Source organism: Microdochium trichocladiopsis (assembly GCF_020744255.1).
Source record: "Microdochium trichocladiopsis strain MPI-CAGE-CH-0230 chromosome Unknown B0I36scaffold_23, whole genome shotgun sequence".
Lineage (NCBI taxonomy): Eukaryota > Fungi > Ascomycota > Sordariomycetes > Xylariales > Microdochiaceae > Microdochium > Microdochium trichocladiopsis.
Genome location: NW_025763566.1, coordinates 48,962 through 74,068, shown reverse-complemented (window position 1 = coordinate 74,068; position 25,107 = coordinate 48,962). Strand labels below are relative to the sequence as shown.

At 55.1% G+C, this 25,107-nt stretch overlaps 7 protein-coding genes across 7 annotated transcripts; 1 reads left to right on the top strand and 6 right to left on the bottom strand.

Moving 5' to 3' along the window:
• Positions 1-4,028: 4,028 nt before the first annotated feature.
• B0I36DRAFT_370643 (uncharacterized protein) lies at positions 4,029-5,933 on the top strand (the record flags this gene model as incomplete). Its single annotated transcript, XM_046159930.1, has 6 exons — positions 4,029-4,245; positions 4,308-4,327; positions 4,406-4,442; positions 4,496-4,563; positions 4,630-5,102; positions 5,171-5,933. The coding sequence occupies 6 exons, from the start codon at positions 4,029-4,031 to the stop codon at positions 5,931-5,933; spliced, it is 1,578 nt and encodes a 525-aa protein (XP_046003681.1).
• Positions 5,934-6,371: 438 nt separating this feature from the next.
• B0I36DRAFT_370642 (uncharacterized protein) lies at positions 6,372-7,701 on the bottom strand (the record flags this gene model as incomplete). Its single annotated transcript, XM_046159929.1, has 2 exons — positions 6,372-6,428; positions 6,499-7,701. The coding sequence occupies 2 exons, from the start codon at positions 7,699-7,701 to the stop codon at positions 6,372-6,374; spliced, it is 1,260 nt and encodes a 419-aa protein (XP_046003680.1).
• Positions 7,702-9,422: 1,721 nt separating this feature from the next.
• Positions 9,423-12,788, bottom strand: B0I36DRAFT_437164 (uncharacterized protein; the record flags this gene model as incomplete). The annotated part of the gene is made up of 2 exons (XM_046162892.1): positions 9,423-12,318; positions 12,388-12,788. The coding sequence occupies 2 exons, from the start codon at positions 12,786-12,788 to the stop codon at positions 9,543-9,545; spliced, it is 3,177 nt and encodes a 1,058-aa protein (XP_046003679.1). The 3' UTR covers positions 9,423-9,542.
• A 741-nt stretch (positions 12,789-13,529) lies between these two features.
• B0I36DRAFT_258370 (alpha glucoside transporter) lies at positions 13,530-15,411 on the bottom strand (the record flags this gene model as incomplete). Its single annotated transcript, XM_046151086.1, has 4 exons — positions 13,530-14,406; positions 14,499-14,687; positions 14,783-15,007; positions 15,086-15,411. 4 exons carry the CDS (start codon positions 15,409-15,411, stop codon positions 13,530-13,532), a joined length of 1,617 nt encoding a protein of 538 aa, XP_046003678.1.
• A 1,540-nt stretch (positions 15,412-16,951) lies between these two features.
• Positions 16,952-19,333, bottom strand: B0I36DRAFT_356951 (bacterial alpha-L-rhamnosidase-domain-containing protein; the record flags this gene model as incomplete). The annotated part of the gene is made up of 2 exons (XM_046157719.1): positions 16,952-18,163; positions 18,245-19,333. 2 exons carry the CDS (start codon positions 19,331-19,333, stop codon positions 16,952-16,954), a joined length of 2,301 nt encoding a protein of 766 aa, XP_046003677.1.
• A 625-nt stretch (positions 19,334-19,958) lies between these two features.
• On the bottom strand, positions 19,959-21,544 carry B0I36DRAFT_343360 (uncharacterized protein). The gene is made up of 2 exons (XM_046156153.1): positions 21,435-21,544; positions 19,959-21,360 (listed from the first exon to the last, which is right to left on the bottom strand). The coding sequence occupies exon 2, from the start codon at positions 21,259-21,261 to the stop codon at positions 20,341-20,343; it is 921 nt and encodes a 306-aa protein (XP_046003676.1). The 5' UTR covers positions 21,262-21,360; positions 21,435-21,544; the 3' UTR covers positions 19,959-20,340.
• Positions 21,545-23,083: 1,539 nt separating this feature from the next.
• B0I36DRAFT_356949 (RNA dependent RNA polymerase-domain-containing protein) lies at positions 23,084-24,570 on the bottom strand (the record flags this gene model as incomplete). Its single annotated transcript, XM_046157718.1, has 3 exons — positions 23,084-23,128; positions 23,169-24,181; positions 24,513-24,570. The coding sequence occupies 3 exons, from the start codon at positions 24,568-24,570 to the stop codon at positions 23,084-23,086; spliced, it is 1,116 nt and encodes a 371-aa protein (XP_046003675.1).
• Between the last annotated feature and the right edge of the window lie 537 nt (positions 24,571-25,107).

The following is a 25,107-nucleotide window of genomic DNA, read 5'->3' as shown; positions in this document are numbered from 1 at the left end:
TATGCCACAAAGCTGGGGACCAGGGCGGGCTTGTGCAGCAAACCCGACAGGGGTCTCAACCTTGATTTCCAGCTGGCGATCAGGGTCGTATCCGCCGTAGGCAGTGGAGCGACGTGCCATTCGTCGTGGGGGTATATCATGCAACATAAGGGCCCTGCTTACGTGCCCTCGCGTGCACAGACATTATAACCTGCTTTCGCCAGCTTCGCGTGGAGTTCAAGGTTCGAGATTTTGCCTCAGGCTTCGTGTTGTGGTCTTTCAAACTTGGAGTATTGGCGGGTTTGTAGGGTATCGTGGCCGTTATGGACGCGTGGACATTCAAGAACGAATGGAACTGGAATTCATACTGACTCGAGCTGCGTCTTGGATACACATATTGGGCTTTCTTTTGCCATTCAGGCACCATTTCGACCACCAGAGATGTGCCGGATGGCTGAGTCTCGGGTATTATGTTGTGCACGCGCCAGAAGCTATTTTAACCTCGCTCACAGGATCGATTGTTCCTCTACAAGGTTCTTCCAGGCGTCTGTACTCAAGTGGTGTGAGAATCTCGACAGACTGTGAGAGACACAAATTCCATGCATTAAGACGAACCATGGACGCGTTCGAGTGGCTCAGCATTAGCAGTCGGGGAAAACTGGCTCCCTCCAGGGTGACCAGCACCTCTGCGTTAGGTACGATGCTGTCCAGAAAGGTGTCGAAGTGGACGCTGCCCTCGCCATGAAACCCGTGGGCAGCATGCTGGATATTGCTGAGGTTCTCGCGATGTCTACTTGGAGGTATCTTGTTCAGCCTCACCGTCTGGAAGTATACTATCCTACCATCATCTGCGACAGAATTTGAATGTTTCCATGGAGTAGATAGTCTCGAGTCAGCCGTAGCAAGGTGTCTGGGCAGGCGAAATTCTCCAGACAAGAAGATGTGCTATTTGTCATCGATTGCGACCTTCTCCACGGGAAAGCTATCCTAGTAGCTGTGCAGCTCCTGGAAATAGGCGTGTGATCCACCGCGCATGGCACTACTTCTTGACTACAATATTTTCTTGAAAAACGTGTCTTAGATGCTTGTTATCCTTGCTTGCGTCGGGTATCATCGAGATCGCAGCACCTCGGTGGTCCACGGGAATGTTGCACTGCTCTTCATAAGGAAAGATATTTCTAATGACATTAACCTCCACTTCCATCGTCGAAGCCATGATCGTAGTGACTATTCTTGAGAAGATCTCCCCGGTGGTCGGCACTCTGATCTTCGCTCTGCGAAATGGGGTGGCCAAGTATTATCGCACATTCGTGCCTCCAGTCCTCGCTGACTTCATCATTTCTCCAGTCATTTCTCCAGTAATGTTGCCATGAAAAATAGCTCACCTATGACCGTGAAGGCTGGAGTATCACACAAAAAGCTGATTACGTACCTCCAGGGCCGGTCTTCAGGTTGGCTCCGCGATGCTTCTCGTTCTAGCGTTGTCTGCTGTTGTGGTGATTTGTTCAGAATATGTAATCAGACCACCCATTGGTCAACATCGCGTTAACCTGGTGAGAAGTCTTAGGATAACAAGAATGATTCAATCGAGCATGTTCTCGAGCGTTGACATGGCATGTTGATAGCATGACGCGTACTCGGCAACTTCCGATCGGCGACTACCGAGTTTCTGCTACCCTAGTCATTGGCGCTGAGTGACGAGAGCACCACACTATCTGCAGTAAGTGGCACCCACTGGCTGTGGGCCATCACGGGTCCAGGACTAGCTGTGGCCGTTGGCGCAGTTAGCCCTCGACCACTCAAAGCTCGACGGCGTGGAGCGACTAGCGGGCCCTCTATTCAAGAGTACAAATCGAGTAGGTGGGTAATCGCCTGATCGATAATCGGGATTGTTCTAAGGGTTGTGTTGGTGCAAGAGAGGCCAACTCCCCTGCGATTGCCTGGAAGCTGCCCCGAGTCAACAGGTGGTCCAGAACACAAAGCGACTACGTCATGAGCTGATTTGGCAATGAACTACGACAGCGTTTGGGGGTAATCTCTGCTGTTGAAGGGACGTGCACGTACGTTTTGTGGCATCAGTAACACCTGGCTTGACTCGGACATTGCATGTCCAGCTCAACTCTCAGGGACTCCAGGCTGTCATGCCCTGCGACAAGCACACCCGCGCTGCTTGAAAGGTGGTTGCATTTGTGGCATCTACACCGCTACGATTTGTCGCAGCTGCGCAGTCCGAAATTGTCTGTGGTCCAATAGAAGATTTCCAGTTCCTCGAAATATTGGCGAGAATTATCGCCAGTCCCGTCCATGGTGGCCCCATCGCGGGTGCGAGTCATGGATGCGAGACACTCTGAGTGTGGTGCCGTCCTCGTTAGGACATCATGGCTGGAGGGCTCTGATTGTTCCTTCAACGGTTCCTTGCGGCCCGTTGAAGGTGGGAAGTGGCGCAGACCGTGCTCCCGCTCTGCTTTGATTTGATCCCCTACCGGAAGTGGGTAGACTGAATGTGCAATCCCATAGCAGTCAATGTGGCTTGGGCAGCGGGACACCTGGGAGCGAGATACAAGCAAATTCAGTGGATGAGCGGGAGTATCGAGACACTGGTCGGCACGACATGCCAATTTGAATACATGAACAATCACGAATCTCTACTTGCGAACTCATTATACCATTCCGCAGACACGCATAAGCATGGGGTGGTCCAAGACAGGTCTCAGACACTTTAATCTCAAGCGATGGACCCCAGGCGGGAAGTTGGAACAACAGGAACGGGATAGGGGCACATTACTTTTTCCTCCGCGCGTAGTCTGATGAATACTTGCGACCCTGAGGAAGCCGGAATGCATGTGGCAGGTATGCTGCGTGGCATGCAACCGACTGGTGGTCAAAGCCAGCGGCAATCTGGCTCGCACTCATCCCTGGATGCTTCCCGCACCCCCCTTACCTCGCCAAGCAAAAGTGACAATGCACCCACGTACATACACGCACATGAAGCGAGACCTTGTCCTCGGCAAACGATGAATCCTAACCCAGGCTGCGTCGACCCTGCGGGCCAATCACAGTGCATTCTGGCTGCGAATGCCCTGGCACAAGAACGGCCCGGCTGCCGGAAAGGGTCATGGTCTATGTGCGGGAGAACGTTTGGCCATCGGGTACAAGACGCTTGTAAGCATTGGTTCAACTCAAAAGTGGTGGCCGGCCGTTGAAGATCCTGAAGAAGGAGGTGGGTATCTCTCCAGCTTTGACGAATGCGAAGCTAGCACCACGGATGGCCTTGTCGTCCAGAAGGGAAATGGAGCAGCATGGGCATTCCAGGCTTCTCTTGTGAAAAGGCCACCCTTTGAGCCGGGCTTTGGAGAGAAACTTTGGGCTTTGGCAATTCAGGCCAGTGAACTAGACCAAAGCAGGTCTGGGGTAGAAGCCGGTGCCTTTTCTAGGGCGGTGGGATCTCCGGCACGGGCGCTCGATTCCATCTAATAAGGTTTACGCTATGGGATCCGTCGGCCCAACCACTGGGTCTTTTCGTTGCTCCCAGATCGCATTTTCCTTCGATCGTGACGCCCATGTTCACGCATGCTGCAGGTCGTGACTCGAGCCGCATAAGCTCGTCCTGGGCATGGAGCACATTAACACTTTCCCTTAGCCAGCACTTCCGCTGCCGGTAAGCCGAAAGGCTTGCCGCTGGGGCAACGTGCTAGGCACACCCTTGTCTCACTCACCACCGACCCAGTCCAAAGGAAGCCAGGATTGAGGGGCTTCTTCCATCTGCAACCTACAACATCAGCAGGCCCATGAAAGGCGTCTTGACATCGTTACCATCAACAATAGAACCCAAACACGGTTCTGACCTCAGACGCGACGCACGTTCATTCTCCTCGATAACATGTCAAGATTATAGGACTCGGAAGCCACCATGTCCTGTCTTTCACCACGGTCTACCGCACCGCTTGCCTCATGATCGCCGACCCCTCAATCCATACGCGGATCATCTCCAACGCGAAGCACGACATAGCAACCGCATCCGTGAGAGGTCCCAAAGAAAGCCGCAAAGCATGAGCGGTCTGCAAAACGACGTCCTCAATTCCGCGCCCCGGGCGACTTGGCTTGGGGCGCGCGACGCCGGATTTCCGGTCGTGTCGGAGTCTAGCGACAAATTCGCCCGCGGGCAGCTAGCAGGCGTCATTACGTGCACAACCGCAGTAACAATACTCGTCTTTCTGCGATTCCTCGTCAAATACACGTCTGGTACTAGGATGCTTCTCGACGATTGTGAGTCTCTGATTATGGAATATCGCTTATATCCTTCCCTTTGCTAACCCCAGCGGCTGCAGGGACTTGCATCGTAGCATGGGTAGGTCTTCCAATGACTTCGGATCTGCCGACCCGTCCCTTCTCTTCTTTCGACCCGTTAACAATGTGTGCAAATTAGATGTCCATCATCATCTACGCGATGACTGCCATCATGAGTAAGTTTTGAAGATGGCTTCCACGCCCAGCAAATCTGACCTCTGAGTTGCAGTGTTTCACTACGGCCTTGGCCATCACATGTCGGAGGTGTCAGAGGACAGTTATGTGGAGATACTCCGGGTTTGTTCCCCATGCTTTTCTGTTGGCAATGAAGCCGTTGCAACCGCTGACCGTGGTTTCCCACAGTGGCTGTATGCCAGCTCCATTGTCTACATCCCCGCCACGTACGTGACGAAGGTGACGCTTCTCCTTCTCGTCGCCCGCGTCTTTGCGGTGATGGAAAAGGTCGTGCGGGGCATATACATTTTCATCATCGCCCTATTCCTGGCGTACCTCCCAATCCAGCTCGTCAAGATGTTCATCTGCACGCCGATAGCCTCGTACTGGGATCCCAACATCGCCGGCACGTGCCTGGAGATGAGAAAGGTGTTTGTCAGCGACCTGTGCCTTGCCATCATCACCGATACCACGATCCTAATTCTCCCAATCCCCCTCACATGGTCGCTCAGCTTTTCATGGAAGAAGAAGATCAAGATTGGTGTGCTTCTCGGGGCTGGTGGCGCTGCGACCGCCGTGACGACATATCGGCTCTATCTCGTCATCCAGTATCTTGATTCCGTCGACTCTACATACGACTTTGCGTTCCTTGCTACTTTGACGTGAGTACCTGCACACACTCCCCTTCCACTCCTTGTTCACAGTCGCTCACCTCTCACCATCACCACAGTCTCCTGGAGATGGTCCTCGGCCTGTCGTGCGCCTGCCTACCAACACTCAATGTCCTCGTCGAGCGCGTCACCAGGCGAGCGAGCGGAGCCAACAGCGACCGACAGCCCCAGAACATGCCGAGAACGCGACGCTCACAACTACCGCCGGACAGGAGGGACGAGCCGAGCGAGCTCTCAAAGATGTGGACGACCATCACGGGCAAGACGATTGCCAGCTCAACCACCCGCGCGGGGGACCGATCGACCACCACGGCGACAACCACGATCCGGCCGTTTGGAAGCTTTATTACTAGCAAGCTCAGAGGGGGGACGGCGACGACGACGCACACAAATGTCCATGACGAGCTGCCAGTACATAACCATGGGATGCATCTCCTCACCACCCATGGGAACTTGGAGACGTGTTCTGCCAGCGAGCACACCATCAACACGCATTCGGACAGAATGCCCTGTGCAGCAGCAGCAACAGCAGCAACAGCGGCGATAACGCCCCAAACCGAGCCGGAATCCCCAGACTTTGACGTCGAAATGCAAATGTCGTCCGGCAAGCCCGTGCTGATCACGAGCAATGGCGGACAGGTCCCCACGGGGCCAGAGTGCCTGCGACTCGTGGACGCCGCGCAGGGGAGGAGAGAAGGCTGGCTCGCGCCCGCGGCAAAATCTCGGCGGCCGAACGGGAGCTGGCAGCCGCAGCTGGACTCGGGGCCGGGGCGACGGCGAGGAGCGCCATGGCGTTCAACGCACAGTGGTGCCAGTCCTTGAGGGATACGACTGGCCACGATGGTGCTGGGCCGAAGAGAGATTGGATTTGGGATGGGACGTGGCGAGGGTGAAGAATCGGTGATAATGAGGGTGAATGTAATGGTATTCACAACCGATACTCGAAAATCTTTGACAGGCAAGCCAGTAATTCACGCATGACTTATTACATGTTGTCTTGACTATTAGATATGGAACCTGTGCTGCAGGTTATGCCTGGTCGTCGCACGATCGATCAAATCGTGTCAGATTACGTGTGACTCGTAGAGCATTCAAATTTCATATTTGCTTGCATAATGAGTAGGGGTTCTATAAACAATGAGTGCGGAAGGGGATTGTGTCTTGATGAAAGAAACCACGACTTGACGAAACAATTTGAAGATTGCCAACAATTAATCCTTCCCTCCAACTCGGGATAGTCGTGCCAGGCATATTGCTTCGCTATGTCCTCTGGCTTGTCCTCTGGCATCCAACTGAATAACCACCTGCCCACGGGAACTAACCACCGGATCAAGATCTCCGTGAATCTGAGCCCAGTTTCCGTTTCCGGCATGAAGATTGATCGTACCCAGCCCGGCATGCCCTTCTGTACCGGGTCCGTCAGGACGCGGGTCTTCCTCTCGTACTCGGCCAGGGCATGCTCCAGATTCTCCCGCGTCGGCTGCTGCTTTGCGCCTGCACCGCTGCCCTTAAGAGGGATGCAGTGCCTCGCAAGCTCACCGGCAAGGGTATAGGCCGTGACAAAGGACACCGTCGTGCCCAGTCCTCTGTTCAGTGCCACACAGCACGCCGCATCCCCGACAACAGTCACCCGCCCGTTGCGGCCCGACCAGGCTCCAGGGGGAAGCACCACTCTCTGCAGCTCTTGAGCGTACAGGTCGTCTGCCTCCTTGCTGTGCAGCAAGGCGTGTGTAAACCGCTCGGCCTGCCAGCCAGCGTCAGCATAGTAAGCCGCCCAGGCCTTCTTCTTCTGCTCGAGGTCTCCGCTGCGGTTGGCGGCGTGCAGCTGCGCGCGGAGCCTGTCGTCCTCGCTATCTCCCTTTCCTCCGCTGGCGGCCTGCCCGACGTGTGCCATGAATAACACGCGCAGCACGTCGTCTCTGTCCCGGCGCGTCATCAAGTGTCGGCCCTTGGTCGACCTGCAGATTGTGAAGGCACGCGAGTCGTCCTTCTCCACGGGGATCGTAAAGAACGCGAGCTGAACCCCGGTCGCCTGGCGGACCTGCTTGTCCTGTTCCTCCCCGCCAGCGAGCATGAGCTTGCGCGTCCGCGAGCCCACGCCGTCCGCGCCAATCACGAGATCATACTCGTGCGTGGTGCCGTCGGACAATCCGACGCCAATGGGACCGTCGCCGCCCTCGATGAGGCTCTCGATCGTCCTGCCAAACACGTACTTGACATTGTCCAGGTCCTTGGTCGCCTGGTACAGCACGTCGACCAAGTCGCCGCGCATAATCTCAAACTCGGACGACAGGCTCTGCTTGCCCGAGCCGGTCTGCAGGGCGGGGATAAAAGCGAGCTCGGCGCCGGCGCGGTTGATGATCCTGGTGCCTTCCTCCTTGACGATGCGGGCACGCACGGCCTCCTCGAGGCCCAGCTTCTGCATGATGGGCACGCCCTGGTTGCGCAGGTCGATCTGCTGGCCCGTGCTGCGGAGGCTGGCGGCCCGCTCGATGATGGTGATGGCGCAGTCGCGGTGGCGGGCGAGGAGCAGGGCGACGGCGGGGCCGGCGATCCCTGCGCCGCTGATGAGGATTCTGAATGGCGCCATGCTGGACGGTAGGGAGGTGTGTTTCTGTTCAGATGTTTCAACTTATGAGAGTAGAGTAACTATTGTAGTTGAGGGAGCGGACAAATGGAGCGCGACTCTGGCCTAATTGAAGATGATCTCATTTGGTAATTAGAGATGATACGATATGGAGTGTTGAATGTGCAGAGCAGACTGCTTATGGAACCGAAGGCATCGTGGCTTCATAAATGCCACGCCCGTCGAGAGCCTGCGTGCGGTGGGTAGGCCCTATAATCTTCCCAGAAATTCGGGTGCCTGTCGAGTTCGGGCTAATCTGATTCCCGGGGCCAGGCATGTTGAGACAAGCTTTCTTGGGGCCCACCCACCCGGAGCGTAGTCATTCCCGGATCCTGGTGCCTGTGCCGTCATCGTGGATGATGGGTACCAAGATTGGGAGCCTAATTAGTTTGTAGATTCAGCTGGAGTCTGACCCATGCGTAAAATTAGACCTCGCGCTATCCGGTTACTCGCTCCCTCAATTTCCAGGCAGCTCTGGACAATGCAGACCTGGCGGAAGCCACATGCACAGCTGACCGCGCCCTGAATGCGTGGGTGTGCAGGGGACCTTGTTCGACCATCCGGCGATTGCGGAGATAGCCGCAACGGATCACTTTGGTCATGACGCATAGACCTCCGCGAGATCAATTTCCCTTTCAGTGCATAGCGTACAGCTCAACGTCAAGAAACTGACCATACTCATCCACGGCTATTTCAGCAGTACGGCAATTGAGCACAGCGAAGGACGGGACGACTACCAGGCTAGCCCTTCGTCAGATCGCCCTCATGGATGTATTGTGGTCGCTGAATGCGGCATGACATAGCAACAGGGGTCCCCTGATCGCTGTTCCAATGTTCTGTGCAATCACTTTCCTTGGCATGGTCTGGACAGCATACATGCTGGACGACTACGCTTTGCGATAGCCGATATTTGCGTGGGGGAGCTTGAATACAGCCAGCGGCAGATGCCGCTGCTGGCGGTAAGCATGGCGGCTCACATAGCTCTACAAGTGCCGAAAACCCATGTCCAACGCTCCCGTCGTCCATGGTATAGAAAATCCAAGGATCGCCTCGATAAGCATATGCAATGATCTCGCGCGGCTTCATGTCTATAAAGCACGAGTGCTTGATCAAAGGCTGGCACACCATAGAAGACACTACTGCCCGGCGAACCCTCTGGCGCCCCGATGCAGCAAGACCTGTTCTACATCGGTTTGCTGATAACGTACTTCGTCAAAACAGTAATTTACAGGCACAGCAGGCACTACAATGATGACTCCGCCCACGCCATCAAGCCACGGTGCTACTTTGAGCTCGGGGTAGGAGGCATAGCGGATAATGTGTTCCCGGCCTGGTTCTGTGTCTTCATGACCACAAAGAGATTATTATTCGCCGTCTCGAATGGAAGAGGAGAAGGAAAGAATAAAGTTGAGGAGAAAGTGAATTTGGCTCTGATGACTCAAATCAGGGCCACTGATTAGTGGAGGACGGAGGGTCCATCTACGGCCGGCGAGCGCGCAGTACAGTCTATTCACAACGAAGGGCAGTTGAGCTATTGGAGCAGCCGCTCCGGCGACAAACTGTTAGGATCGGGGAATGAAGCAGAAGATTGAAGCAGAGACCCGCACTGGGGGATCATCGCGGTGGACCAGTGAGGAGCAGTGTGCCGACAAGACAGTCCACGAGGCTAAACACAAACAAGAACGGGCCATGCGTCGAGTTTGATATTTCCAAAAGTGTTTGGACTATGAGGATTCGTAGCCATGGGTGATTACTACATAGGCCCCTGGGAACGATCCCATAGCGCCGTCGCATTCTGTTTTCATCTAGTCGCTAGAATCCTGCCCGCCCAAATCACGAGATTCATCTGCCTGTACATACGAGTAGTATCGATCTCGCTTGTCCTTGGCGAGACCAGAGGCCAGGAGCCAGTCCATCGTCTCCGGGCTGTCCATTCGGGGCAGCGAGCTGTCAAGCATTGGCGCCTCGAGGATGGCATCGATTTCTGCGTCGAACTTGTCCAGTACGCCAAGCGCTGCTGTGAGGGTCGGCCTGGGCGGAGGGAGTATGAGCTCGCGCTCGAGCTTGTAGCTGCCGGTGATGGATGCGAAGCGCCGGTCTCCGCGATAAATTGGTGCTCTGATGTTGACAAAGCCTAGGAGCTGGATGCTTGACTCGGTGGTGCTGTGGCGCTGCAGTATGTGGTTGGCAATAGGCATCGCGACCATGTGCCGTGGTTTGATGCTGTGCAGGGCCAAGCGGAGAAGAGCCGGAAACTGCATCCGCAGCACGGGCACGTGACGACCCCGAGTGTCGGCCTGTGAGAGCCTGAGTGGGAACGAGCACAAGGATGTGTGCCGGTTCAGTGCAAAGATGCAGCCGCCCAGGCGTGTGTAGAGAACCGTCAACTGTTGCTCGAGTCCGCTGTCGAGATCCATTATCGCCTGCAGTGCCTGGCCGCGCGTGTGCGGATCTTCTACGAACCAACCTGCTGCCAGCACCGAGGCCGAGGGCCAGTTGGTGCCGGGCCAGTGGGCGAGGTCGCGCCGAGCCGGATTGGCGCCGTTCTCCAACAGCCAGCTCACGATGCCCGAAGTTTGCTCGGTGCACAGTGCCAGCGAGGCCGTGAGCAGGTGGTCTACAAAGTCGGCCGTGCTCATACCTGTTGGTGTCCAGCTCTCGAGCCAGTGCCGTGGTGGTACAATCCCGTACGTGCAAGCCACGGCCAGCACGCAGGGGTTGCGCTCGTCCCTGCTCCAGTGGCCTTCTGCCGTCATCATCTGCGCCAGCTGCTCAAACACGGCCTCTCGCTGGTTTCCAGCCAGCCCTTCGGGAATCGCATCGCACCATTCCAACAAATCCATGTCCCATTCCCCATCCCATACTGGTGGACCCCAGAGCCCAGTCGGGGCAATCCTTCGACCAAGCATCTTCGACTGGGCGTGCTGCACGCTCAGGCAGACAGTCAAGTCTTGTGGCATCACTTCTTCCCACAGTCCTCGGCCTGCGTCCAGCATAAAGTCGTGCACGGTGCGATGGATAAAGGTGACGGAAGCGCGCCAGAACGTGGACTCTACGTCGAAATCCGTAGGCAAGGAGTCGAAATTGGAGGGTGGTTCCACGAGCCCTGCGCACCGAACACGCATCTGGTTACACACGCGCTTAACACGGCTCAATACTTCTCGTTGGGAGCTTCTGTGACTCCCGGCGTCTCCCTCGATCAAGCGGCGCCGCAAGTCTTCGTCGAAATAAAGCGTAATCGAGACAATTCGGTCCATGGCCAGCAAAAAATTGTCCGCTACGAAATGATCGTGCATCAACAACAGGGCGAAAACGGTCCCTGCAAAGTCGCGATAGCTCTTGCTCTCTCGCTCCAGCCGCCGGACCATTGCCCTGTAGATCGACTCCAGGTCCACCGGCAGCTCAGAAATCCGTTCCCAGAGCATCTCCCACGAGTCGCCATTGATGATGCCGGTCTTGAGACTTCGTATCACGAGCTGCAACCACAGAAACACGCCCTGTGCGTGGTAAACAATGTGGTGCAGGACGGCCTCGGTGTTGTGCCTCCAAGATGCAGAATTGGGTATCGACTCAAGAGCCTCTGCCAATTCCTGCCTGGCATAATGCTCCATGTCGTCCCAGGTGATATCCTGGAGTCGGAAATGAGGATAATGCTGGAGTGATCGCTCGAAGAAGAGCTCTGGCCGGCTCGATACACACAGCTTGACGTTGCCATGCGCCACAAGTGATTGTACCAAGCCCATCAACCGCTCGGGACTTCCATCGCCAGGATGAACTTCGTCCAGTCCATCTATGATGATGTGCACCAGGCCTTGCAGTACTTGTAGTGCGCCAGAAAGAGTGCTACGAAGCTCTGCCTCGCTCCAATCGGACACACTTACCTTCATTGAGAAAGGCCCTTTTTGGGCTTCTAGCGCGAGCCTAGCCAGTCCACTGCTCTGGTTGAAGAGTTGATGAAGCAAGGTGCAGAGAAGACCCTTCACTGACTTCTGGAGTTCGTCTCCAGCTGCCCATATAAACGCAGAGAGCATCGTATGGCTTGCGTCATTGCGGCCACTAGTAGTAGCATGGAGCTTCTCTGGCATTGAAGCGAGATAGTGCATAAGGGTGCTCTTTCCGGAACCTGGTTTGCCGCTTACCCAGAACAAGCGTTGGCCTGGGTCCTCCATCCAGAGCCGCAGCCTGCGGGCCGTCCGCATGCGATGATCTCGCCTGTTTTCGGTGGTATTCTCGGTTTGCAACTGGCTCGAAGTGTCCAAGGCCCACTGGAAAGTGCCTTGAGCAGCAACAATCGATGACATGTTGCGTCTTGCGTTCATGGAGGGGAAATAAAGACTGGCCAGGAACCCTTTGAGCTCGGAGCTCTGTTGGGTCTCTGCCTGCTGTCTGATGAGATTCTCCTTGATGTATAGAGTATCAATCTCGATGCCACCCAGTGCTTGTAAGGCGGCGTCTTGTTTGGCAATGATGTCGAGAACATTGGTATTGCCCCGTTGCAACTCCAACGCCAGCGTCTTCAACTCATTCCTGAAGGACGGGACTTCGATCTTGATGGTATCCCATTGTGCGTACACTTTCTGCCTGCACAGCTATAGTGTCAGTACTACACCTGTGCACACATTATACTCTCCAGCCTAGATTTTGGCTTACCACACCTCGATCAGTATTGTGCTTTGCAATGCATCCCGAGTCTTCTGAAGCCGCAGCTCCAGGGCTTTGATATCGTTTTGTTTCCGCGCATATGCCACCAAGTCTCGAAGCCTATTCTTCCTTCCGGTCGTGAACCTGAACAGCAATTTCTCCAGCTCCTCGGCGACTGCCACAACATCAGCTGCCCTGCTGCAAAGGGCGACATTAGCCGACGGCCCCTGCGTGGCGACAGATTGCGTGACCTCGTGCCCGAGCTGCTTTAGTGTGACCGCATAGCTCTGCACGCCTGAGTCTGGCTGGTGATCATCGCGGATTGCCTTGAGGACTTTCGAGATCTTCAAGCCTAGGCCGACCAGCTGGAGGACGTTGCACGCGAGTGAGAAAGCGGCCAGAGCCTCCATTATCGCGGCGTGGCGTGTCGAGACCTGCGAGGACCGATTTCGTCCAATGGAGACGGCGGTGGCCGTGCGAATCCAACACAACCCCGGCAGAGACCGGCTGATGACTTGTATGAACCTCTGGGAATGTTGATGGCGTGCGGACTGTTGATGCGGACATGGCTCGTGATTCACGCTGAGATACGAAAGAGAAGTTACGAACAAGATAAGAGAGAAGGTCAGATGCGGGGTTGGTGAGAGAGGCTGTGCGGCGGCTCAGCTGGCAAGGCAGACTGCACAAAAGCAAAGCGTTGGCAGGTACCTGCAATATGTCGTCTGATCAGGGCAGCAGGGATGTGTGCATGGCTGCCCAAACTAGGAGCAACACCCTGTTGCAATGTGCTGGACCGGGTGCGCTTTCCATGGGCCTTCAAGAGCTCAAACACAATCGTCTCACCTTGTATTTGTTCCGTTGAGAAGACAGGACGTAAGCAACGCTATACATTCTGGTGTCGGTCAATTGAGGTAAAAATGCCTATATCTTTCCACCGATAGCTAAGTCCTGCGATACACTCAATTATCTGATTGGTCAACTTGCTACGTCGTCTCCTTGGGGTTCAAATAAGGTTTTGAGGTGCAATCACGACTTTGATATTCGATTTGGCCGCTGAGACTAATGTGACACTCAAGTTCGCACGCAGGATATTCGAGCCTTACGTCCCTGCGTATGACGTTCTCAAAGCGACCCCTGTCTTCCCTCGACTCTCAAATTTCCCCCTTCTTCGGCTCTTCCTCCGCCTGCATCTGCATCGAAGTCTTGTACGTCTTGAACTTCCTCGATGGCACGCCCTTGGCAAACATCTCGTCGAGCTCCTGGTACGACCGCCCGGCGGTCTCGGGCTGGAAGTAGAACAAATACCCGATGAAGAAGAAGCAGATGCCACCGAAGATGAAGGCCATCTTTGCGCCCAAGTTCGCCTTGTCTGGGTTGAACATATAGGGGATGACAAACTGCCACATGACATTGAAGGCCGACTGGAGCGAATAGCCGATCGCCACGGTCTTCACACGCAGCCGGGACGTCGATGTTTCCGCGAGCAGGCTGAATGCTGTCGACCCAATGCTGACGTTGTACCACCAGGAATAGATCAGAATGAAAGCAACAGTGCCTTCTACCATGGGCTTCTCGGTTCTAGTGCCGAGGCCGCCGGTAATGAAGAGGAAGATTGTAAGGATGATGAGTCCGTAGAAGGTCATATTGCGGCGCCCGACCCGCTCGATCGCACTTGCCGCCATCAGGTTTCCCACGATGGAAAGCACCGGCTGAGCAATCTGAAGTCGATAGCTTGTCTGGGTGTCATAGCCAGCAAGTTGTAGGTAGTACGTGAAGTACCCAGCAACAAAGGTGATGCCGCTGAAGATCTGGATGATCAGCGGCATGATGCTGATCAAAGTGCGGCGCAGGTTGGAGCCTCGGAAGCACTCCATGTATGTGGTGCCCTCGGTTTCCGCACGAACCTCGTCGAGGGTCTTTTCGATCAGAGCCAGCTTCTTGATGCCTTCGTCACCAGTGTAGCCGAGTCTGCCTAGGGCCTTGATCGTTGCATCGCGGCGGTTCTTGCGGGCGAGCCACCAGGGTGATCTAACCTGTTAGCCTTGATTGCATGATCGTGTGTGCCGATGATTCTTTCATGTCTACAGACATCAGATCAAAGGGCGTTCTCGGTTACTTACTCAGGCATGAATGGCCAGAGGAGGGTAGCGACGCCGGCGAATCCGAACTGCGTCGCAAACACCGTTCGGTACGCCCAAGCATTGTCGGCGGTTCCGGTGTAGTTGATCACGATGAAAGCCAGTAATGGCCCTATGCCGTACGCAACACCAACCCCAACTGTAAAGACCCCTGAGCGCGAGAGGGGCAATCTGTTCATGATCCAAAAGTTGTCAGTCAAAGTCTAGACACTCAACGAAGTTGTCATTGATTTGCACGGCGGTTGATGCTGTTGACAACCGTGCACAGCCGTGAGGAACTGCTCACCTCTCCAATGTAGCCAATCATGATCGTGCCAATGATGCCAATCATGAAACCGTTGATGAATTTGCCTGCGAAGAACACCTCGTTCGTGGTGGCAACCATTTCGACGGCAACGGCGATGTAGGAGAACGCGAGGGCAATGGCAAGAACCCATTTGCGTCCAATCCGGTCAGAGAGCTCGGCTGACGCAAGGGAAGCGAAGGTGGCGCTGCACATTGCCAGCGTTTGGTCAGCTCAAGGTATTGAAAGCGGCGATTCGCTTCTACAAGCACAGAGAGAAACTTACGCAGCAACGGGTGCAGCGTTGAACAGGGACTGCCAATACGCTGGAAGGACATATTCACCCTCAAACTCATACCCAAAGTCCTTGCGGAATTGAGGGATGCCCACGATGGCGCCAGCAGCCTGGGCGTCGAAGCCGAGGAGGGTGACACACCAGCAGGCGTAGACACACCATGCCGATGCCCACGGGTAGGCCATGAGCGACGCCCATGCGCCGAGGACGTGCTCCTCCTGGTCGGCGCTCTGCGCGAGGATATTGTTTGGCACATCCTCGTGCTGCTGGGCCACAGGGCCGTCCTGTTTGTTGTCTGGCTCTGGGTGAGCAGCCATCGTCGTGATGAAGAGAATAACACAGCGGCCAACAAGGACGAATCTACCAAAACACGCAGAGACGAGCGTACCGGATCAGGGGCGCAGACTGAGGGAACAAGGTGGGTGGTCTGAGGATCTAAATAGTGATCGACCCCTATGCCATGCCGGGTCCTTAGCCGTGTAAGACCCCGGATTGAGGCACCAGCCATGCGGGGAGTAGCATGGCCTGGAAAACGCGCCCCATGGGGAAGTTTCAAGCCCCAGTAAGAACCTCCACACTTCGACACACGATCGTCAGTCGTGTTGGCGTGAGGCCCCTGAAGCGCCTGCGCTCGGGGCTAATGGTTCCAGCGGTGCGGGGAGGAGACTAGCGCGTTTTCCCACTGGGGAAACAGGTGGCTCAGCTTTCCTAGTAGGGAAGTGGAGCTGCCGTCGGCAGTTGCTCGTGGGACGAGGACACTGCATTAGGTACTCAACATTGGCGTGCTTCTTACCCTCAGATTGCACGTTCGGGGCTAGAGCGCCGGGTGAAGTTATTCCTACGGTGTTCCGCCACGAATGAACCTGCCAGCCACGGAAAAGAAATCTGTCAAGAGGTAGAAAAGGTCATTCAGAGGATGGCCATATTTCCGTGATTTCGAAACACACCTGTGCTCTGGCTCGTAATGAGGTACAGACCAGGTTCGACGCGTAATCTAGCACACAGTGGCTCAATGCTACAGCTAGGTTCAGGTTCAGCGTCTCTAGTAACCAGTCGGAGAATAAGAGAAAGTGGGGCTGTGAACAGTGCCGAGTGATCAGGATTAAGTACCCTGCCAAAGAAAACCTTAGCAGTCGCTATTTTAGGCGCCTGTGACCATGACTCACAGATCCCCACCCAGGCTCCACAACCCATCAAAATTGCGCAAGCGATGTTCTCCGTCTCTCCACTACTCCGAGAGGATTGGGCAGATGTGTGAGGACGCTTCTGTAAAGTGGGACTTCATTGCACCATATAGTCCGAGAACTAACCCCATTGAGGAGTTCTTTGGTGAAGTGAAGACACATATGAAATCATAACGTAAGCATCACCAAAGTTTCATTCAGAGAGATTTCGAGGGCTTTATGAGATCTTGTGTCAAGATAGTAGGTGGAAGACAAGGCAGTGCTGAGGGTCATTTCCGAAATGCTGGGATTTATGTAGAAAAATATCCTTAACCAGTTACTCAGTTCGTTACGGTACTGTACCATTTCACTATACTGTACTGTTCTATACAAGCTATCGTTTTGCGACAAAGGACCAGGGCTGACCTCATGAGTCGTAGCCGCTAATGCTTTGGGAATGTAGTTTCACTTTGTGATTTAGGTAGGGTGTTCTCAAAGTGGGAGACGCACCGTGATGAAATACACGAGACACGCTCAGAGATTCCGCATCAGGAAGGGGTGAAAAACAAAATGGACAGACTCTTCACGGACAGCTGAGTTTAGTCATACATGCAGATGAAGTAGGCCCGAAGTCTTCTAGCAAACATAGTTTCGCCTCTATGGAGGAGAAGCGGTCAGCTCGCTTCCCTGCGGCTCATTCCGCGATATGAATAGGTGGGTGCGGCAGGAAAGGAGGCCCGAAGCGCTTTGGCGGCCACTCTCCTGCAATACATCTGCAATTGAAGGTGTGGATGCCAGATCTCACAGTCTGCACCTTCTCCGCCTCACCATCTCCGTCCTCGATACCTTCGAAGAAGGAGGCGCGGAAGTCGCACGGCAGCGTGACCTCTGCAGCACAATTCGGCGGGACCGTGAGCTTCATCGAGAACTCTGTCCCGTTCTTCAACTTCCATTCGCACGCGACAGGATTGTAGGGCCCGTTAAACCGCACGTTGGCGCTCGTGATGTTGCCTCCTGGCACCGGCCGGACGCGTATGGTCCGCCAGCCCGGTGCGGCAGGGCTGATGCCGCCGACGGTCGAGTGCAGCCAGTCGGCGACGGCACCAAGAGCGTAGTGGTTGAAGCTCATCATGTGGCCCGGGTTGATAGAGCCGTCGGGCATCATGCTGTTCCAGCACTCCCAGATGGTCGTCGCACCCATAGTCACCGCGTACAGCCAGCTCGGGCAGCCCTTCTCGAGCAGCATGCGGTACGCGAGCTGTGGCTTGCCGGCGGCGGTAGGGGCCTTTGTGATGACGGGTGTGCCGGCGAAGCCTGTCGAGATGTGGTAATTAGCAGTCCGTACCAGCCGCTCGAGAGCGTGGACGGCGGTCGCGCGGTTGAATTTGATACGGGGATACAGCTCAAAGGTGATGCACAGGGCGATTGCTGTCTGCGTAGATGACATGAGGTGGCCATCCGCTGTCATATAGTGGCGCTGGAACAGCCCCAGGAGGCGGTCCGCATCGGCCTCGTGCTTGTCAGCCAGCTCTGTCTTGGCGAGTTGTCGGCAGATCTGGGAGAAGACTCTTGTCGTGTGCACGAGATAGGCATTGCACACGAGAAGGGGGTCTGTCCTGCCGTTGGCCGGGTCCTCGGCGGGCGCATTCGGGTCGAGCCAGTCGGCAAACTGCCACGAGTCCGGGCTCCAGAGTCCGTTCGGGCCCCTGTCGACGCCCTGCTCGATCCACGTCTGCATGCTGCGGAACTGCCGCTCGAGGATGACCTCGTCGCCGCTGGCACGATGCAGATCGCGAGGCATCAGCACTGCCACGTCAGCCCAAATGGCCTGGGGCATGTTGGGGAAGTTGTCGCCCAGGCCGAAGGGGACGGTTACGGGTGGGATACCCTTCTGCTCGTCGGCGAGCTACTCTGCAGCCAAGTCCTCGAGCCAGTTGCCTAAGATGCCCATCGTGTCGTACAGGAAGGCGGACGTGGGAGCAAAGACCTGCGCGTCTCCCGTCCAGCCCAGTCGTTCGTCGGGCTGAGGACAGTCCGTAGGTATGGACTGGAAGTTGCCGCGCATCGACCAGACCACGTAGCGGTGTAGCTGGTTGACACTTTGGTTGGAGCACTCAAAGAATCCTCGCCGTTTCATCTCGGTGTGCAGCACGAGCGCCTCGAAGTCGTCTGGCGATGGTGTCCCAGAGGACCAGCCGTCCACTTGCACATACCGGAAGCCGAAGAATGTAAATCGTGCTCGCCACGAGTCGATGTTCTTTCCCGAGCCGGTGATGAGACATCGTGCCTTGGCCAGCTTCAGCGGTCGGGTGCCCAGCTCGCCATGTTCCATGACTTCCGCGTGCCACAGCTCAACTTGCGCTCCGTCGGCGGACTTGATCCGAACCACGCCCACCAGGTTCTGGCCAAAGTCGAGGATGGTCTTGCCGCTGCTGCTCTCAAAGACGCTTACACAAGGCTTCACGTTCGTGACCCGCACAGGGGCCATGTCGGGCGAGAACAGTGTGGCTGTTGGACGTGGCAGAATCACAACGGCGCCGGCTATCGTTGTCCTTTTGCTGTCCTGCTTGGTCACCTTGCCCCAGCTCTCATCTTCCAATCTCGCATCGTAGACCTCGCCGTCATAGATCTCGCTGGTCTGGATCGGGCTGAGTCCGCACTTCCACGTCTCATCCGTACTCAAAGTCCATCTTTGTGATGAAGACGAACCAGTGACCTCGAGCTGTGCGGCCACGCCGATCTTGTCTCCCCAACGAAACCGCTTGCCGCCATTGAAGCCCAACCGGCCTGCATACCATCCCTCGGCAGCCTCGATGGCGAGTACGTTCGGACCAGACTTGTCCAGGAGTGCCGCCACGTCGTGCACCTGGTATGCCAGGCGGTGCTTGTAGCTCGTCCAGCCAGGGGCCATGTACTCGTCTCCGACCCGCTGCCCGTTGATGTAGACCTCGTAGAGGCCGAGAGCGGTGATGTACAGACGGCTGCGGCAGGTGTCTCCGGCGTAGTCATGGTCTTGAACTCCCACAATCTGCCGTCGCTGACCCACAATTGGATCCCAGGTGCCTCTCGTCTTCATCTTGAGATATCCCTATTCTACCTTCGAGTTCGCCTCCAACACGCGAGAATGTCGGAAATACCGATTTCTGGAGCGGCACCACACGTGTCGACGAGACACTGCGCTGGGTCTCCGCCCAGGCCACTGGTGGGAGTGCCCAACGACGAAATGGATACATCCGACAACGACGAAGTCACTATCCTAGTCGGGGAGAAAAATACCAGGTTTTGCTTCAAAAAGGAAACACTTTGCGCATGCTCATCATTCTTCGAATCCGCATTCAAAAGGGGGTTTAGAGAGGCAACGGAACAAGAAGTGCGACTGCCGGACCATAACGACAAGGCTTTTGATATTATCGCGAGATGGCTGTCTGATAGGGATATGTCTAGGTTCGAGGATTTAGAGTGGAGTCTGCTCTGCGCAATCTTCGCACTCGTTGACTATCTTGCGATATCATCTCTTGAAGAACCACTCCTTGATGTCCTACGCTCAAAGCGTCACGAGTCCCGAAAAGTTCCAGTTTCGTACGTACAATTCGTCTACGACAATACGCACTTCGGTTCACCTCTACGACGCTTATGGGTCAATTGGGTTGTGGACCTTCAGGCGCCTGAGATATTTGAGAGCGAGGAATGGAAATTTCCCATGGAATTCCTGCGTGAATTGGCCGCAGCCCAGATGCGTGACCGAGGACGCATGATCAAGGAGCTGAAAGACGCCAGTCAGACGATTGGCATGAGGAGTCCGGCGGCTTTGGAGCCTGCCGAGTGGGTGAAGTCCTTCGAAGAGCCATCTCGACGGTTGCACGGACTATGAGTTCCTTCTCTTGGAATTACTCGAGGCTGGGTCGTTCCATCTCGTCACCCGCGACTGCCCGTTGTTACCTGGAATTAATGGACGGGAACAGTTCATATGTACGGTTCATACAATCCATGCATATGCTAGTGAGTTGGTAGAGCCCACAAGGTCCACGCATATGGTGAAGCACTGCCGGGGTCTCGAGCGCCACGGTCCCTTCCCCGTCTCATTCACTTCATCAGGTAAGTGCCCACAGCCGCAATACCCGCATCGTATCCATGGTCTCTCTCCACCTTCTCCATCAAGCCCCCAAATTCCTCCAACACTGTCCCGTCAACTCCCTCGTCGGCCGCGGCAGCCAGTATGTTCTGCACGCCCACCGCCATCATGCCAACCGGATTCCCATCATTCTCCACCCAGTCCTCGGCGTCCCACGCACGCGCAATGCCCGTCATATACGGAACTAGTGCAGCGATCATGGGCACAATCTTCTCCTGAACGACAGGCACCAGCTTGGCATTGGGGTTCCCTCGCTTCAGGAGTGCCATGCCCAGGAAGCCGCCGGCGAACATGCCGTACATGGGCGCGAGGGAGGCAAGGTCGTACCGAGAGGCCGCACCGACATCGGCACCGAGGTAGTCAGGCTTGCCGATGGGTGAGACAAGCTCGACGAGGCGGGATGTGGCGCCGTCGGGGGTTTCAGTGCTCCCCTGGCCACCACTGAGGAAGAGGAATGCGTGAGGGCCGCCAACCATCTGCGGAGTAACCATGATGGCCCCGTCGAGGTAGACGATGGTGCCGAGGGACGTGAAGTACGTTTCCATCTCGCGAGCCTCCTTCGGGGTGCCGTTGGTGAGGTTGATGACGGACTTGCCCTTCAGGACAGCTCCGGGCTCGCCAATCGACGAGAAGATCTTGGTGATGGTGGCGTAGTCGAGAAGACAGAGAACGATCACGCCGCTCCTTGACAGCGCCTGGGCGAGGTCCGGCTCAAAGGTTGCGCCGGCGTCGATGGCGGCCTGGACTTGAGGACGAGACTTGGTGCGGTTCCAGATAGTCACGGGATGCGACGCCTTGCGAAGGGCTTGGATCGCCGCCGTGCCCATGTTGCCGACGCCTAAGAACGTCACGTTTCCGTTGAAGGACGCCATGGATAATTAGAGGTTAGGATAAGGCTTATCGGTGAAGGTGATTGTAAGGGCGACACCGCAATGAAGCCAAGGAGCTGGTTGTTGCCTCCTTTCCCGACTCTCGACCTCGATGTAAGTATCTATTTATCTTTGGACTTGCACGGCCTCATCCGAACTTGTTGATCCGATCTTACATGGTGATTGACATGCCCAGTCCAAAAGGCGTCGCCATGACAGCCTCGCAGTAGCTGTTGTGGTCGGCGAAAGAGTCACAGCTGGAGGACAAAGCGTAACTGTTGAGCAGGCCCGGGGTGAGGGATAGCCAGGAGCCAATGCCGAGACGGTTCATTATTTGATTGAGTCCACGGACCATGTTACCGCACCTGATCTGGGCTTAGTTGACCCAGCTAACCAATAGGGTGCCTCGAGAATTTGTAAGCCGCCAAGTGTCAGCCCGCGATGGGCTCCGGACCGTAAGTTCGCCCGAGTCCCCTTGGCGGATATTTGTAAGCGCATGAGGTGCTTTTCCACCCGAGGTACATATAATTATTCATCTCTCTGCCGTGGGACTACATTAGGATGTATCTAGCCAGACGTCAGCCTTCGTGTGGCGTCGAACATGTGGCTTGTATTCTTTGTCATCGACGACAAACGCTGGACCAATCACAAACGTGGCTGGGAGCTTACGGGTACATAGTTGTGGCCGTAGAATGGAGTGGAACGCACAATGTATAAGCCACAGCGGGCCCTAAAACGGGCCCGTGCTATGAATATTTAAACACTGAAAAATGGACACAGATTTCGGTCTCTACTGTACATTCACTAGCGAAATCGGCTTCCCGCGTTTGCATCAATGTTTTAATATCTGGGGTCTCGCTTTAAGGCCCCTTGGCGCTTACACCGTGCTGTTCCCACGGCCTAAAGTACTGTACAGTACTCTACCTTTCGTCAGCATGGCTTACCTAAGTGGCACGGTGGCGAGAGACAATGGAAGGCGGTAGAACAGTTAAACCGAGTATAAGATTGCGTGGCCTCCCGCACCCTTCTGGTGGCACGCTATGAAAAGAAGTAAGAGATAAGAGATAGAGAAGACAGCAGTTTAACCAACCGATCAGGCTAAGGGCCTCAAGAAGCTAGAGTCCTCATCCAAGATGATTAGCACGCAACCTGATTCGCTGGCTGGCATATCCAGTCCGATAAAGACTGATGTCACGATCCGACCTCCGGGGTTAACCGTCTGGTCGGGCTTCGGGGTTGCTGTTCTGCAAAGTAGGTAAAGCTCAAGCAATATCACAATCGTCGAATGTCGTTCTCTCTCTGGGGTTGTCGTGTCTCTGGGAAGAGATACCAGTCTCGACAATTGAGTGACTAGTCCAAGTGCGGGTGAGAATGGTACTTAGATTGATCGCTGAAGTCCAAAGGTAATGACTGTCTGTCTAGGAAATCCTCCATGCTATATACGCCTTTGTCCTTCATCGTGAGTGGCACCATTCGCTGCTGGAGCTGTCCGCTCTCCTGTAGTGCGGTGCCGTTCTCTGTTTGCGCGGTGGCCGCCGGTCACCTCTATTTATAGTACTGCGATATGCAGTATCATCCGAAGCACTTCGCTTGATGAATATCCATGTATTGCTCCGTTTTCCTTCAAACAACTGAAACAGGTTGTCGTCACAGTATAAGCGGTAGTTCTTCCGAGTCGAGCAAGACAGGCGGCCGAAAGACGATAAGTCTTTGGCATGCGGAAAGGCCACGACGTGAACAGCATCGTGGACGAGACAGTCTTGGGCCTTTGGTATCATCCGTGGTATATATATCATGAGAGACAATCTTTCATCCACCTGAACCACTACCAGCTTTTTCTGAACTTCCTCGAACGTTTTGGCGGCAGTGTCTAGGAATGTGGCAAGTCGGCATTGTGAGGAGTCATATACCCTCTTCCATCTCAGCCGAGGAGAATTCAGCTCATGGTGAGCTATATCATTCTCGGACACGATCTTGGATGTACAAAGGGCATTGAGGATGAGAGAAGGTGCCCACTGTAGTTGTTGTGTCGAAGAGAGAGCCCAGTGCTTTTCCTCGGCCGTCAAGGAGTTCATGTCAAAGTAAGACAGGAAGTCTCCTAGACACATCCCATGCCTGCGACACCGCTTTGCCGTCAACTTAAAGAGCTCAAATTCCGTGATCGCGATGTCTTGACGAGATACCAAGAGTTCGATGATGTCGAACTCTGCGCAGGCCAGATTGGTCTCACGCAGTCGTCCGCGAGCGATGTCAGCTGCAGCTGCCTCATGTAGCTCATCTAGTATGAACTTCTGGTTGTCTAACGGAATAACAGGAATAGATTCGAGTCGCGGCGGTATCTTGATTTGGATCCCGTCCACACATTGCGAGAATAGCCGATTGAGCTCTTGACATTCCGGAGCCATAGGTCCTTTCACCCGTACCCAATCCAGATAGAGATTCTTGACCCTGCCCAGGGATGCGTTCGTATATTCGGCAACGTAGACCAACCTATCGTCATCCGTGATGGGACGAAACTTGACGGGCTCCTCGGTGGTAGGATACTCGGCTGGTTGGGACAAGGTGGACGGAATCAAGTCTTTGTCCCAGCACACCAGGAATTTATCACCGTCGAGATCGCCACCTGACATCATGTCCGCCGGCGAGCGTCTGCCACGTGCTGGAAAGACAATGCAGTCCACGAGATGAGATAGAGAGGCATGTTCGACTGCTTTAAACTTCTGCAGGTCACCGGGATGGAGACAAGGGTTCCGTGCCACGAGAACTTCCGTGTTCTTTAATGCATACGGAAGACCATCGCCGTGTCGATCATCAGCCCTGCAGCTGCACTCGGCCATCGCTGAAGGAAAGCATTCCTTGGTTAGGGATTTGCCGGTGGAGTGCCAGATAGGCCCGCGCGGCGAAGTTATGCCTTCGACGTAGGCTTACCAGACACCGCATCCAGGACGTCATGCTCAACACAATGAACCACTTGATAACCCGCAGGGCTTTGACAGCTCGGAATCATCGTTACAAGCATGCTGGCAACTGCTGTTCAGGGTGCGCCTGAAAGGATGAATGATGAAGTCCATGGTATGAAACAAGGAGGGCATGGTGTCATTGACAGGGCGCTATCGTTTCTGCTACCGTCCTCACTCGATCTGTCAGAAGTCCTTACCGACATAAGCCCATCCGCGCACTCTTGGTAGCGAGAAACGCCACCTCAAAGCAATCATTGGCCGGGAGCGTAGTCCGTAATGGAGGGGGATTCTTACTTCCAGCAGGCTCGGCAAATTGTTTCTGAACAATGATCAAAGTGAGCCCCCTGCACATGGTTTTGATACCTTGCCCTCTCCGGAAGTTTGGTCCTACGCGCCATGTCTCGCGGAGTCGCACATCTAGGGCTTAACAGGGTGTGCAGCGACGTGTCAAAAAGTCCTGCTTCAGCCCCAGCGGAGAGAGGTCTAAACCCCTGGGAAGCTGCTTCGATGTATGAGGGCGGACCAATCGGTTCCAGTGTGGCTAAACAGAGTGCTCGACACGACCAGTGGCATGTGAAAGCGACGTCGTCAAGGTGGTCAACATGCTATCACTGGTTGCAGCTTGAGGGTCGCGATAATCATCCTTGTGTATTAGCTTATGTGCAGTCTGCTCAACCACGCCGCGGACCTTCAGGCCGGTTCTGACGCCACGTAAGTTAGTAGCACGATTGTAAATTGGATGCCGCCCGAATGTCCACCGAATGTCCGGATCCCTAGATTGGGTCACGGGGAGGGTCAACAGGATGAAAAGAATTCTCCTGGCAAGCCAAAGTCTGCGTTTTTGAAGCGCATACAGCTTGGGCGGAAAAGAATGAGGGAAGTAGGACCG

Bases quoted from the DNA above. Each gene is read 5' to 3' on its own strand.
- B0I36DRAFT_343360 (XM_046156153.1), bottom strand. From the start codon at position 21,261: ATGGCGTCCTTCAACGGAAACGTGACGTTCTTAGGCGTCGGCAACATG.